Raw genomic sequence first — 14,216 nt, 5'->3', positions numbered from 1 at the left:
GCTCTGCCATTTCATGATGGCTGATCCAATTTTCCTCTCAGCTCCATTCTCCTGCCTCCTCCCTGTATCCCTTCCTGTCCTAACCAATCAAGAATCAATCAACCTCTGCCTTAAATATATACAATGACTGGGCTTCCACAACTGCCCCGGCAAAGAATTCCACAGATTCGCCACTCTCTGACTAAAGAAGTTCCTCCTTATCTCTGTTCTCCTTACCTCTGGCCTTAGATTCTCTCACCATAGGAAACATCCTCTCCACATCCACTCTAACAAGGCCTTTCACCATTAGATAGGTTTCAATGAAGTCACCCCTCATTCTTCTGAATTCCAGCGAGTACAGGCCCAGAGCCTGTACTCTTCCTATGACAAGCTATTCAGTCCTGGAATCATTTTTGTAAACCTCCTTTGAACCCTCTCCAGTTTCAGCACATCCTTTCTAAGTTAAGGGGCCCAAAACTGCTCACAATACACCAAGTGAGGCCTCACCAGTGCATTAATAAATTAAAAAAAGACTTACAAAAGAGCATAGACTGCATAATTGAAGTATAAATTGTAAAATAAATCAATCCAGCCCTTTTCATAAACATATTGCTGATTACTTTTGGTCATAAATTTCATTTTAACTTTAGGAATTTCTTGTAAATACAACGATTAGTGAACATTCCCAATTATAATGATTTCATAATTAATTATCAATTTCATTATTATTAAAAGTTTTGTGGATAAGGCTTACTTATACATGATGTTTTTAAATTGAAGGCAAAGATCACAAATAAATATAATTTAAACGGGACAAAATTCTGTGATGTGCCCATTGACCTGGGCTAAGTTTTAAGAGGAATTTTGCTGAAAAAATATAGTGAAAACTGCATTTATTTATGTTATCCTTGCTTGATGATGTTAGTTACATAAGGATTAGACTGACTCTCAGAATATTACATCTTGAAGTGTATTTCATGGCTTTTAATTAAAATAATGATTTTATGCCATGTAAAAGACAATAAATCACTTTCATTTTGTTTGGGGAGAAAACCCTTAACTTTTCCCCATGAGCTCCGTTCTACGATTATATATGATGGAGAAGCAAAAGGTGGAGAAATTTCAGGAAAGATGGAATGTTAGGTTTGATATGATTTTTAATCAGGAAATTATGTGCAAATGAATCTTATATTAGTGATAAGACAATTACTGAAGGACATTCTTAAGGACAGGATGTAATCACATTTGGAAAACCATGAAGTTACTAGTGACAGTCAGCATGGCTTTATGCTGTGGAGATCCAATCACTCCTAATTTCTAACGAGGCTTTAACCAGAAGAGTACACTTAGCTACATATATACATAACCATATCAAAGAAATAATAAAAAGAACTTGGCAATGCCAATTAGAAAAACTAAACTTGTTATACTTAGCATCTGGTGCAAATTGTTCCTTTAGCATGCACAGCGATAATTGATAAATTAAACAGCAGTCCCTTGATATAAAATGCACTGAGAGTTACAACTGGGAAAGAGGCTGTTAAACATTGCTCTTCCATATGCTACCCTTCCTCTAAAGTATAAGGCAATAAATCTTAAGATAATTGTACTTCAGCATTACTGAGTTCATTATTTAAATGTATCATTTTTTAGCTCTCATTAACACAAAATTTCCACTTTGTGCTAATGTTTGCAAAAATTATATGAGTAAAAGCAGTTTGGAAGGCTAGTAAAACCACAGCAAAATATATTCAGCACGGTTTTCAAAATTCATATTCTTCTTGAAAGTGGTCTTGGGCAGAACTGTAAAACATGTAACTGTAAATTCATAGCTCAGCTTACATTCTGTGGAATAAGAAAATCAGACTGGAGGTCAACTGCTCATTTTATGCTTCCATCACAACTAATGTCATAGCCTAGTGCCTGTGTTTCCTGTTAGTCTTATAAATGTACTGTGTCAAACTGCATACTGTTTAACCCTACAGGAGAAAGATTTTAAAGGTGCCATTGCTGAAGTATAATAAATGCATACTAAATGTATATATAATCGGTCAGTGATGGTGCAACCAAAGGCCAAATCTTTGAGGTTTAGACACCAGAAATTGCTCCCAATTGCTAAAGTTGAGGCTCAATTGTAACATTTAACTGTAATAAAGTAGCTTGTTGATCTATTTTATGGAATATTAATCAAAAGATCATATTGGAGATCTAGAAACTGGGGGAAACCCAGTAGCATAGCGGTTAGCACAACACTTTACACTACAAGCGACTTGGGTTCAATTTCCGCCCATGCCTGTAAGGAGTTTGTATGTTCTCCCCATGATCGTGTGGGTTTCCTCCACATGTCCCGGTTTCCTCCCACAGTCCAAAGATGTGCTGGTTGGTAGGTTAATTGGCTAGGACTAAATTAGGGGATTGCTGGGCAGTGCGGCTCAAAGGGCCAGAAGGACCTACTCCGCACTGAATCTCAAATAAACTAAAATAAAAATAATTATAAGAATTTGATCTCACAACTTAATAGACCTGCAAACTAAGAAAATAATATAAAAGTTATTTTAAATATAGACTGGAGTGCCTTTATAATTATACAGCTGCATAGTTGTCAATCACCATGGTCCATTTGGTTTAATGATTTTTTATGGCATGAGGCAAAAAAAAAGGAACTCTACTTTGAAAAATTACTTGATATAAATATTCTGGATAATGATACATCAACTGTAGTTTTATCCTGTACATTAGATAAACCTCCTCAAGAACATAATTTTCAGAGAAGTGTTTAGCAATGCAGTTTAGTAACGTTATTAGAATAATTCTAAATTAAGTTTTAATAATGACATTCATCCATCAGGAGAGTGGGTGTAAATTCAGGATTGAAACCTTGAATCAGTTATTAACCGCTTCCATTAATTTGGGAATATGCTGCTGTGAAGGTCACATTACTGGTACTCCTATTACATTATCATCAACTATACAGATGCAAACCACAGCAATCTAAAAAGGTGAACAGGCATAAATGGAAGCCGCTAGTGTATAACAAAACAAGCATATCTTGCAATGAATATGCTTATTACAGAGCTATTTCACCTCAACTATAAGAACAAGTCCTTCTGTGGGGATTATTTTAACAAGAATTTGTTGGTGGACAAATTGTAATTGCATTACATATATCTTGTGGGAAAAATGTGCCAAATTTTTGAGGTGATGTTTTCTGCCCTAAGAATGCCTTAAAGATGCTTGATCCAATAATCTGAAGCAGCATTGCACAAATCTGTATGGAAATGTAATGAATTACCGCGGGTAGAGCAGTGATCAGATTGAATATTTGATTGTTTAAACAGGCACGAAGCCTTTGGAAGAATCAACAGGCAGCTCATTGAAATGACGCAAATGAGGCCTGATGCCCAACTTGTGCTGGCTTTCAGACTTATACTTATTGTGCTCCTCTGGTTATTCCACCTGTAAAGAACAATTACTAGGCTGGTGGCTTTTGTCCAATTATGACTAAAGAGAGGGAATCTAACTACAATTTAACCTAGTATCATCTCCATTTAAAAAAAACTGAACAAAATCCAAATCCACATCCATTCTGTGCAGTTAATAGCTAAAGCTGCACAGTCAGGAAGAACAGTTTGAATGGAAGTGATGAATTGGTAATGGCCCAGTATATACTTCAATGAAAACACAGCATAAGAGTTTAAATGGAAGCAGACTGTGTCAAATGATAATACACAAGCATACATCTTATTCTTCATTTTACTAAAAACAAAAAAGAACTCAAGAGGTTCAGGAGGTCATTGAAAGGTCATCAAACTTAAGTTAACTCTATTCGTTTATCTCAGAGAATGTCTACTGACATCTCCCAAATTTGCTCCTTTTATTTCATATTTCCATCATTTGCATTATTTTGGTTTTGAACTTCATTAACAATGTTTTGTTCAATTGATTTTAGATCAAGACATCGAAATACTCAGCAGTCAGGCAATGTATGTGAAACAGAAATAGGTGCAGACAATGATCTTTTATCAGGTTTGTTAACATCTATTTATTCTGTGGATTTGACAACATAAATTAATAAAAAAGCCTTTGATTGGAACCTGTTTCTCCAAAAATGCTGCCTGACATGCTGAACATTTCTGGAATTTTCTGGTTCTGTTTTGATTCCCAGCATCTGTGGTATTTTGCTTTTTTTATTCTGTACTATTATCATGATTCCATAAAGTAAAATGAAATACTACATAAATGCCGAGCTAGGTGAGATGTGGCTCCCGAGAGTCTGTGAACGTACAAGGAAAAAAATGTTTGAAAATGAAGATGAACAGCAAAGATTCCTATCCTCTACATACATCTCACACATGGACTAACTTTGGGAGGCACCTCAAGGCAGTGGTGAGTTGCCTACAAGAGGTGGTTCTGCTAAAACCCTTAGGTCTACTAGCAGCATAAGCGAACCATGTAATTTCCATGACTGACACCAAACTCCTGAAACAGACATTTCTGATCTTCCCTATGGGCAAAAGATTCCAGGTGGAGAGAGGAAATGGCTCAAGGGAAATACACTCTTTCCGCTGTTTACACTTGTGTTATTAACATCCCAAAAGCTTCCTCTCCATTTTGAAAGGTTGGAGGTCAAGGATTCTCATGAGTCATTGTGCTTGTTTTATTCTCACCACCTATAAAACTACTGAACTACCTACCCTGTTGAAAACTTTATTGTAACCCCATTTGCCACCCCAAACCCACTAAGTTGGTGCTTCCTGAAGACATTGATTTCCTTAAATTTTACTTCACTTTTAAACACAAAAATCTACTACGTTCACAACTATGTTAACTAATGTTGGATCTTTTATAGAACCTATTCAAAGTCATCAGTTTTATGGATGTTAAGTTTACCATACAGAGATTCCAATTTTTCACCTGTCTGAGAAAAGCATTCAATTTGTAAATTACAATAAACAATAATGAAAAAGATACATACATTATTTGAGAAGATATTACTAATAGTGATAGTAGATATGAACACTTACTAGATGAGATAATGTCTTTCAGGTGGCTATCTGAAAATTACGTGGCCTGCCCATTGATTCTTGCCATCAAGAGACCTCAGCATCACTTCCAAATGCTTGTGGCCAGTTTATACTTAGCAGGTATCTTATTGCAGTATTCCACCACCAGACTTCCCCTCTATGCTAAACACATTGTTGCCCTTTTCCCACCTTGTGGTGCATTGGGCGGCATTTTTGCCGTTTCCGTAGCATTTGACTGTTTTTGTTTTACGAAGCTGAGTTGCTAACTTGACACTCAACCCAGCATGGATGGAAAGCATGCAAGGAGCTGGTCGGACCATTCACCCTCAAGTCTGGTGCTGATGCCACTACACCACTGACTGCCTCTGCTCCACACAAAGGGAGGTTAAAATGCATTTTTTTATATCAAAAGCAAATATTTCTAAATGAATGTACACAGTTAACCTTTACTATTGTTGCAAGATATTGTTTGATCACCTTTTAAAACTAAGTATGTGCAGTCCACACAATAAATACATTGCAAATTGTTCTTGAAGTTGTTCAGCATTGGAAGTGGAAATAACTGAAAATTGTTTTTTTTGGACACCGAATATGATACCCGTAGTTGGAACCAAAGTACTTATTTTTAGCAGGGATTAGTATACGTCGGCAGTACAAGGCTCTTCTGCCCTGCCAACATTATAGCATTTGTCTCAGTAGATAATAATCACCAAGGAACATTTCAAACCACTGTGTGCTGTTTTTAGATCAACAATGACTATTATTTCTAAATTAATTTCTTTTTCACTTTATTATTTGAAGCCAATTACTTATTTATGACAAGACAGTTCGTTTTACAAAAAATGTAAACCATGTTGTCTATCCCACTATGAGCCTAATTCTATGCATAAATATTTTTAACTTTTTTCCTGAAATGTGGGAATTGTCCATCATGGATTGCTTAGAAGCTAGGACATTGTTTCATGGATGTGGGAAGAGTAAGAGGAGATCTTTTAGAGATGTATAAAATCATGAAGTTTGGGATATCAAGAACTGGAGGGCATAGGTTTATAGTGAGAGGGGGAGAAATTTAATAGGAACTTGAGGGGCAACTATTTTCTACACAAAGGGTGCTATGTATATGGAATGAGCTGCCAGAGGAAATGGTTGATGCAGGTTCTATAACAACTTCTGAACGACAGTTGGATAGATACATAGATAGGAAAGGCTTGCAAGAATATAGGCCAAACATTGGCATATGGGACAAGCTTGGATAGCATAGATCAGATGGGCCAAAGTACCTTTTCCCCTGCTCTACAAAGCATTAATCACAGGACTCTGCAGAGAGTGGTGCAGACAGCCCCGTATATCTGTAGACATGAACTTCCCACTATTCAGGACAGGTGTGTAAAAACGGTCTGTAGCATCATTGGGGACCCAAGCCATCCCAACCACAATCTATTCCAGCTGCTACCATCCGAGAAATGGTACTACAGAGCATAAAAGCCAAGACCAACAGGCTCCAGGACAGCTTCTTCCACCAGGTCATCGGACTGTTTAATGCATGCTGACACAACTGTATTTCTATGTTATAGTGACTATCCTGTTGTACATACTATTTATTATAAATTACTATAAATTGCACATTGCACATTTAGATGGAGTCATAACATAAAGATTTTTATTCCTCATGTATATGAAGGATGTATGTAATAAAGTCAATTCAGTTCAATGCATGTCACCTGATGAGCTCTGGAGACACGGGTATGCACAGAGCTTTCCAACCATTAGTGGATATTCAAGTCACAGTTTTTAAACTGCGTATTAACATGTTCTGCTACTGACTAAAGATTTTAAGCAACTCGACTTTTACCTTCACTATTTTGCAATACTGTGACAAAATAAACAGCTTCTATACAGTTGTGTGAAAATAATCAGTTTTATAGACTTGATACCTTCTAAGAAGTTATCAGAAGTGTATCATTTATTATTACATACACCTCCTTGGTATATCATTGTGAGATTTAACAAACTGTACGGTTGTGTGAAAGCAATCAGCTTTATAGACTTGATATCTTCTAAGAGGTTATCAGAATTATATCATTTATTTTTAAGTGCACCTCCTGGATGTGTATCAGTGAGTGATTTAACAAACTTAAACAACAGGAATTCTGCAGATGCTGGAAATTCAAGCAACATACATCAAAGTTGCTGGTGAACGCAGCAGGCCAAGCAGCATCTATAGGAAGAGGCGCAGTCGACGTTTCAGGCCGAGACCCTTCGTCAGGACTAACTGAAGGAAATCCCTTACTCACTCTTCCTTCAGTTAGTCCTGACGAAGGGTCTCGGCCTGAAACGTCGACTGCGCCTCTTCCTATAGATGCTGCTTGGCCTGCTGCGTTCACCAGCAACTTTGATGTATGTTGGTTGATTTAACAAACTTGCCCATTCACCTTCACACTTCCCCACCCCTCAAACACTTAACTGATACACAGACCTCAAAGCATGCTTCTTTTAATTTCTTTCATGCTTGTGTCCTCACTTACCTCAAATGTTTTATTCAGCAGTATGACTTCTATTTCTCCAATTTGAGTTGCTCTCTAATGACTAGTGATGGCACTTTGAACCTTTGCAGCCTTCCAAACTGGGATTATCTTCCCACACACTCACATCCACTTTATTTCTCAACACCTACAAAAATATCTTCAAAATCTATCTCATCAAACAAACCTTTCGTCACCTCTGCCGTTTTTGGTAATTACTCTTTGTTTTACAAATTGATTTTCTAAAGTGCCTTTGGAGCTTGGCTAATGCTGATATAAGCCTTTCAGTTGTTTCTGTTATTGCATGATCTGCAGCTAACACTGGCGTGCTTAGCAAAAAACACGCTGACCCATGTACAGGATGTAAACACAAGAGATTCTGCAGATGCTGGAAACCTTGAGCAACACACACAAAATGCTGGAGGAACTCAGCTAGTCAGGCAGTATAATGAAGGGGAATGAACAGTCGATGTTTTGGGCTGAAATCCTTCATCGGTACTGGAAAGGAAGGGAGAAGAAGTCAGAATAAGAAGGTGAGACCAGGTGAGGAGGAAGGTGAGTGGGTGGGGGAGGGGGGGATGAAGCAAGAAACAGGGAAGCAATAGGTAGAAGAGGTGAAGGGCTGAAGAAGAAGGAATCTGATAGTAGAGGACAATGGACCATGGAAGAAAGGGAAGGAGAAGGAACACCAGAGGGAGGTGATAGGCAGGTGAGAAGAGAAGGGATGAGAGGGGAACCAGAATGTGGAATGGAAGAAGAGAGAAGGGGGTGGGGGGGAAAATTACCAGAAGTTAGAAATATTTGATGCTCATGCCATCAAGTTGGAGGCTACCTTTTACATGATGTGTCAGTTGTTCAGATTTTCAACAATTTTTCTCGTAGGGGATGATATGACACACAACAGAAATGGCTTCTGCCACAGGAAAACTTACTTCATGAGCTCAGGATCCTCCTTATCATCCTTGGTAGGAGTCAATTTCTGTCCACTTTTCTTAGCACGTGGACAACCTGACAAACTGTAAATCAACCAGATTAAGATTGACTGATGATGATGGAGATGGCTACTGCTGTTCAATATTAACACATTTCATGCAGATGAATCATTTTGATTGCTGTGCATTAGTTGAGAAGACACTTAGGATGAAATTAACTTTTGTGATATAGATGATGTAGACTTAATAGATTAGATATTAACTTTTAGGTAGCTATCTAGGAGGTAGACTGTTTGCCCACTAATTCTTACCATCTAGAAACCCAAGCCTTTTGTAGATCTATGTACTATTTTCACATATCGGTGGATTGATCCTAAGGAATAGGTATCCTACTGTGGTTCTGGGATAGTACAAACTCAGGTGACCCTGAGGCTGTTCTAACCTTCAGCTGTAAGGGTCTGGGAGGTAAACTAGCCCAGGTTTCCTACTGATGAACAGCACATTTTGGAACAGAGAAAACATTCTTGAATTTACTAACATATAGGAGGTACAATCAGTGTTCATTTCAATATACTGAGTCTATTCTACCATATATTTTTGGCCACTAACTTGGTCAGAGGAGCTTGCAGTACTAGTGGGCATCTGGCGGAGCTTTGGAACTGTCAATCTGGGTAATGAATCAACAGGCCCTGTTTGGTGCCAAATCAGGGATTTTCTGCAGCACTTTTCCGTCAGTTTTATTTGTGGACGTAATTGTGCATTTAAATTAAACTTTCAGCTCAATTGAAGTAGTGAGCATATAACATTAATAAGTCTTCATACATTATTATTGCCAACAGTAATTTTTATTCTTTAGTTGCAGCATAAAATCCTTTCAGGGTAGTCATTCATTCTGTTAAGTGTATAATTCTTAGATTGTTCAGAAGAGATATCTTGTAACAAACTATTTGACTACTTTGTCATTAATTTAAAAATGAAAAATGAAGTTAGGACATTGATTAATAAAACAGATTAGGAGCCTAAAAGTTAATTAAACAGTACTCTAATTGAACAGTTTAAAAATGTTCAGAATTCAAATAAAAAATTACTGTTCATTGCACAGAAAGTAATTACCAGTAAACTGAGACCTTATTAACTCTGAGGTGATGTATAGGATATTTTACTTCTTACTTAATCCTTGTACTTTAAATTGTCCAGCACAGAAGAGTTTAGAATAGTTCTATGTTATACACAGTAAGTTAAAACTGCTACAGAAATTTCCAGATATTGCTGTGTCAGGATCATTTCCAAATACTGACAACTTCATGGAGAATCTTCTCCCATTGTCTCCAGCTAAAGGAAACCAATAAAGCATGGTGTATACACAAAGGTAAGCAATGAAGTGACACATAAAAACTGAACTCCAAACTTTTTCAACACACTGCTCCCAGAATAAGGTAGACACAGACTTGGACGGAAATGTGAGAGTCTCACTGAAGTTCTTTCAAGTTTTGCAGATTTTAGTTTTGGAAACAATGGACTAGATCAGCAAATCTCAGCACGAAAAAACATATCTGATATTATTAAAGTGCTTTTACTCATTACTGTTGTGATGCTCACCTTCTGTGAGAAGTATAGTTCCCTGTCACATGACCTGATCCATCACAACCAGGAGTTGGGCACCTTAAGATGAAAGGAAAGTTAGTTGAGCATCTCCTGCAAATTCCTCTCACCTGCAATTCATTATGACTATCAAAATGGTAGCTTTCAAACTGAATCATGTAATGTAGCTTTAACAGCACTAAGATTCAATACACATAGATTTATTGATCTTGTAAAAGGCCATTTCCTGCAACTTTTCTCTAAAAATTATGGAAAAATAGCAGAAGCAAGCATTTATCTATTCAGCATACCTTTGCAGATAGAAGCCTGACTCAATGAAAATATAATCTATTCTGAAAATAATTTTTCAAAAAAGCAGAAGCCTTATTAATGGTTCAGCAAATTCTAAATAAAATTTGCTCCTTATAGACTGCCATTGTAGAGTCGATATATTTTTTAAATGATTGAACAAATAGCCATTGCTAATTGCAGCAATAAGATTTCCCTAGAGAAATTTTATTGGTAAATTACTAAAATAATTAAAAATTTTAAAAGTAGATGTACCTGAGTTCTGAAGAGTGAGCAGCCATTAAGTTTCTTAGACTTTTATCTGCCAAAGGACAACCAGAAAGACTGCAACAGAAAAAAGCAGAAGGATTGAATAAAGAGGAAGTTTTACAACACCAGACAAGCAAAACATTTACTGATTTTTTTTATTGCAAATAATTCAGTAGCAATTGCATAAAAGAATCCACACACAAAATACCTGCGGTGTGAGGCATAATTTCCAGTGATGTGACCACTGCCATCACATCCAGGAGTTGGACAGCTGAAAGATTGTTGAAGAAACACAGAAAACTTAGAATGGGGGATCATCCTTTTATACTGCAGAAAATGTCCAAAGGCAAAGTATCTGACTAGTCCTCTATTCTTGAACTAATTAATAATCTAACAACAAACTGGTTTCTCAAAATAATATAGCTACCAATTCTTTAATATTTAAAATTGTTCTTGCTCAGATTCTTTTGCACTATAAAATCTGTAATAACCAAGTTGAAAGGAGAAATAATCTTTATCATAAGTTTCTTATACTGCTGTCACTACTTAGTGATTCAACAAAAGGCAACCACTGAGCAACTGAATAATAGTTCATACACGTATCATTACAGAACTTATGGGAATTGAAAATTCAGCAAATAAGACAGTTCTGGACCTTAAATCTGTAACAATATGCTTTAGTAACAAACACTTAGTTACAAATCTCATTATATCATCCAGACACACTCATACGTTCTGTACTTTACCTATATTCACATTACAAAACATTCAAGCAATAAGCTTATTTACGTTATTAATTCTTTCTTGGCATCTTTGCATGAAAATTTCAGTTTCAGACTGGAACTTGTGACTTCCCCTGGGTATTTTTTATCTTCCATACTTTCATCCATTACTTCCAGATCTCCTGCTTCTGAGGAAGGGAATGAAGAGGTGGCAGGTTCCATCTAGAATCACAGAGGGTTTTGATTAGCGAAATATTCTCTCTGCTCTTCTTTACCTTACAAAGGTCTGTGATGACAATAGGTCAGTTCCCACTCTTCAGGAATCATAATTCATTAAACACTGAACATTTCAAAATGATGGTTGCACAACAGTCTGTTTGCTAGAGGAAATGGATTATGAACTTATTGTAAACCATTTTTAGAAGGATTTGAACTTTCCAAAGAGCTGCTAGTCACTAGTCTGCTACCGGAACAGTCTGAACAACATGTAACCTAACTTGCACAACACTGGCAGTAGTAACAACTGACCGATAGCATATCCATGTTATATTAATGTAAATTTATTTTGAATTAAGTTAGCTGTTTATGGATCTTTGTTGATACTTCTGTCACCTTGACATCACCCCAACCATGATCTTCTGGTTTTTGACAGACTATTATCACACTTCTCACCCATCTACATCCCAAACACATAGTAAGGTCTCTCTCCTTTCCCTTCCTACAATTTCTTAAACCTAATCTTAGTGCTGACAGCACATTTAAGATTAAATGCCTCACATGCTGTTGGATTTTTGTGAATGAAAAGACTATGCAACATTTAGATAGTGCTCCTATACTGCTGCATTGCAACTTGCTGAATTTTTTTTTAAACTCACATTCACTCTGTATTAAGAAATTGATATTTAAATCAGATCAGCATGTAATGGAAATGCTACCTTAGAACACCTTCAATCCAGCTGTTCCAGAGTCTTAGGGGTCTAATTTTACCCCAATGATCTGGGTCTAAATGCAAAATTAGATTTCACACTCGCCAGGTGTTTTCACCGAAGGATCGAGAAAGAGTAAGTTAATTGAAAGCACCTGTTTGTAACCTGCACTTCACGTTCACAAAAATCCCCAATGCCTGCTTGTTCATCACTGTCTAGTCTTTTATGTACAATTTAAACTGTTTGTAAAAGGGAAAACCATGTACTGTAATTTCAACTTCTTGATTTGCTATTTCGCAATAAGGATTACAAAATGGGAGAATGTTCAAAGTAGAGCAATCACACAGCACAAATGGAATTTAAGATAAAAATTCACTGCCATTGCCCTGTATTCAAATACTTCCAAATATCCGGACCTGCCTCTCGTTTTTTTTGCACTACCTTACTTTCCATTTTTCTATTTTCTATTTATGACTTATAATTTAAATTTTTAATATTTACTATTTTTGGCTGTTTTTAATATTTTTAATATTTAAAATTTGTAATCCAGGGAGCGGGAAGAGCAGAATCAAATATCGCTGTGATGATTGTACGTTCTAGTATCAATTGTTTGGCGACAATAAAGTATAAAGTATTCAACCTCACTATTTTTGCTCTCTTTTTATACTAATTATTTCATTTGAATTTATATACACATATATATCATTTCTTCTTATAATTTATAGTATATATTGAGTATTGCTCTGTACTACTGCTGCAGAATGACTAATTTTATGACCTACGTCAGTGATAATGAACTCAGATTCTGATTCTACAGATTTCCTGTAGGGACAGTTGCAGAATTTAGCTGTCTAACTGGGCAAGAAGAAGAAATTGAATGCTGAATTAATTCAGGTCACCCTTATGAGTCATTCACTATTTGTAGGTGACAAGGGGGGAAAGCGAAAGTACAAATGAAATAAATTACTTGTTATGAACTGGTGCTTCAGTTGTGTGACAACTAAGTTTGTTCTGAAACAAAATTCTTTGTTATGTGTTATGATGACAAGAGCACAGACAAAGAGAGGATTATTTTTTCTCACATCATAAATCAGACAACACTTCCAGGAGCTCACCTCCTCAGATTCTTCTTCCCTTTGTCTGCTAGGCTTTGTGTAGTCAATAGGGCCATCAAATTCATCTTGTTTAGATGTTTGACTTGACTGCGGAGAACCCATTACACTGCTACATGTGCTGCTGCTTCCATGAAGGTAGGAGGATGATAACTCAGCTGACCTCACACTGGAACTTAAAGCTGAAAACACATTCTCTCTTTTTCGTTTCTTATTCATACTGAGGTCCAGAGTTCCATTTTCATCTACCTCAATGTCCATGTTCTGCAAAATAATTATACAAGGATGTCACAACAAAGTATTTTTCATACTTCTGAAAAAAACTATTAATTATCTTATTAATTTAGTAAGCGTAGTTACTACCATTTGACATTATTGATTTTATACTTCGTTGTAAGAGGCTGGGCATACTGTTTTATGATTATAACTCTAGAGTATTATGGAATTATCTGCAAATTGCAAAAATGCATTGACACAAATAGGCATATTATGTGGTAAACTGAGAAGTATTGATGCTGTGCTCAAAGTTCACTGGACATTTGCCATGGTGATTCATCTTGCTTTAAGGAGTGATGTAGAAATATGCATTGGTGACAACTTTATGAAGCATGTCTCAAAACACTTAATACACCACTATGACCTGAACGTAATAATGAACTTTAGCAAGCACATCTTCCTGTAAAAATGCAGTTGGCCTTTTGGAAAAAAAAACACTTTATTAATCAACCCCCTGAATTATACTTTTCTTGCTTACTATTTTCTACACAACCCAATTAATAGAATGGAACTGAAAATCAAAGAAGTCCATTTGCTGGAAATCTGAAATAAAACCAGAGAATGTTGGGACACATTCCACGGGT

At 36.4% G+C, this 14,216-nt stretch overlaps 1 protein-coding gene across 5 annotated transcripts in view; it reads right to left on the bottom strand.

The window, feature by feature from the left end:
• Nucleotides 1-14,216, bottom strand: part of LOC134336470 (myelin transcription factor 1-like) — a 63,918-nt gene that overhangs the window by 22,359 nt on the left and 27,343 nt on the right. For 4 of the 5 annotated variants that reach the window (XM_063030738.1, XM_063030760.1, XM_063030730.1 and 1 more), the window contains exons 13-18: nucleotides 13,360-13,620; nucleotides 11,386-11,540; nucleotides 10,805-10,867; nucleotides 10,603-10,671; nucleotides 10,057-10,119; nucleotides 8,458-8,541 (exon numbers count right to left, since the gene is read on the bottom strand). In XM_063030738.1, coding sequence (XP_062886808.1) covers nucleotides 8,458-8,541; nucleotides 10,057-10,119; nucleotides 10,603-10,671; nucleotides 10,805-10,867; nucleotides 11,386-11,540; nucleotides 13,360-13,620 — 695 coding nt within the window. The remainder of the gene's footprint in view (nucleotides 1-8,457; nucleotides 8,542-10,056; nucleotides 10,120-10,602; nucleotides 10,672-10,804; nucleotides 10,868-11,385; nucleotides 11,541-13,359; nucleotides 13,621-14,216) is intronic. The other variant, XM_063030747.1, reaches the window with a different exon arrangement.

This window comes from Mobula hypostoma, chromosome 2 (assembly GCF_963921235.1).
Source record: "Mobula hypostoma chromosome 2, sMobHyp1.1, whole genome shotgun sequence".
In the NCBI taxonomy this organism is placed as follows: Eukaryota; Metazoa; Chordata; class Chondrichthyes; order Myliobatiformes; family Myliobatidae; genus Mobula; species Mobula hypostoma.
Note: the sequence above shows the minus strand (reverse complement) of the source record. Positions and strands in the feature narration are given on the sequence as shown.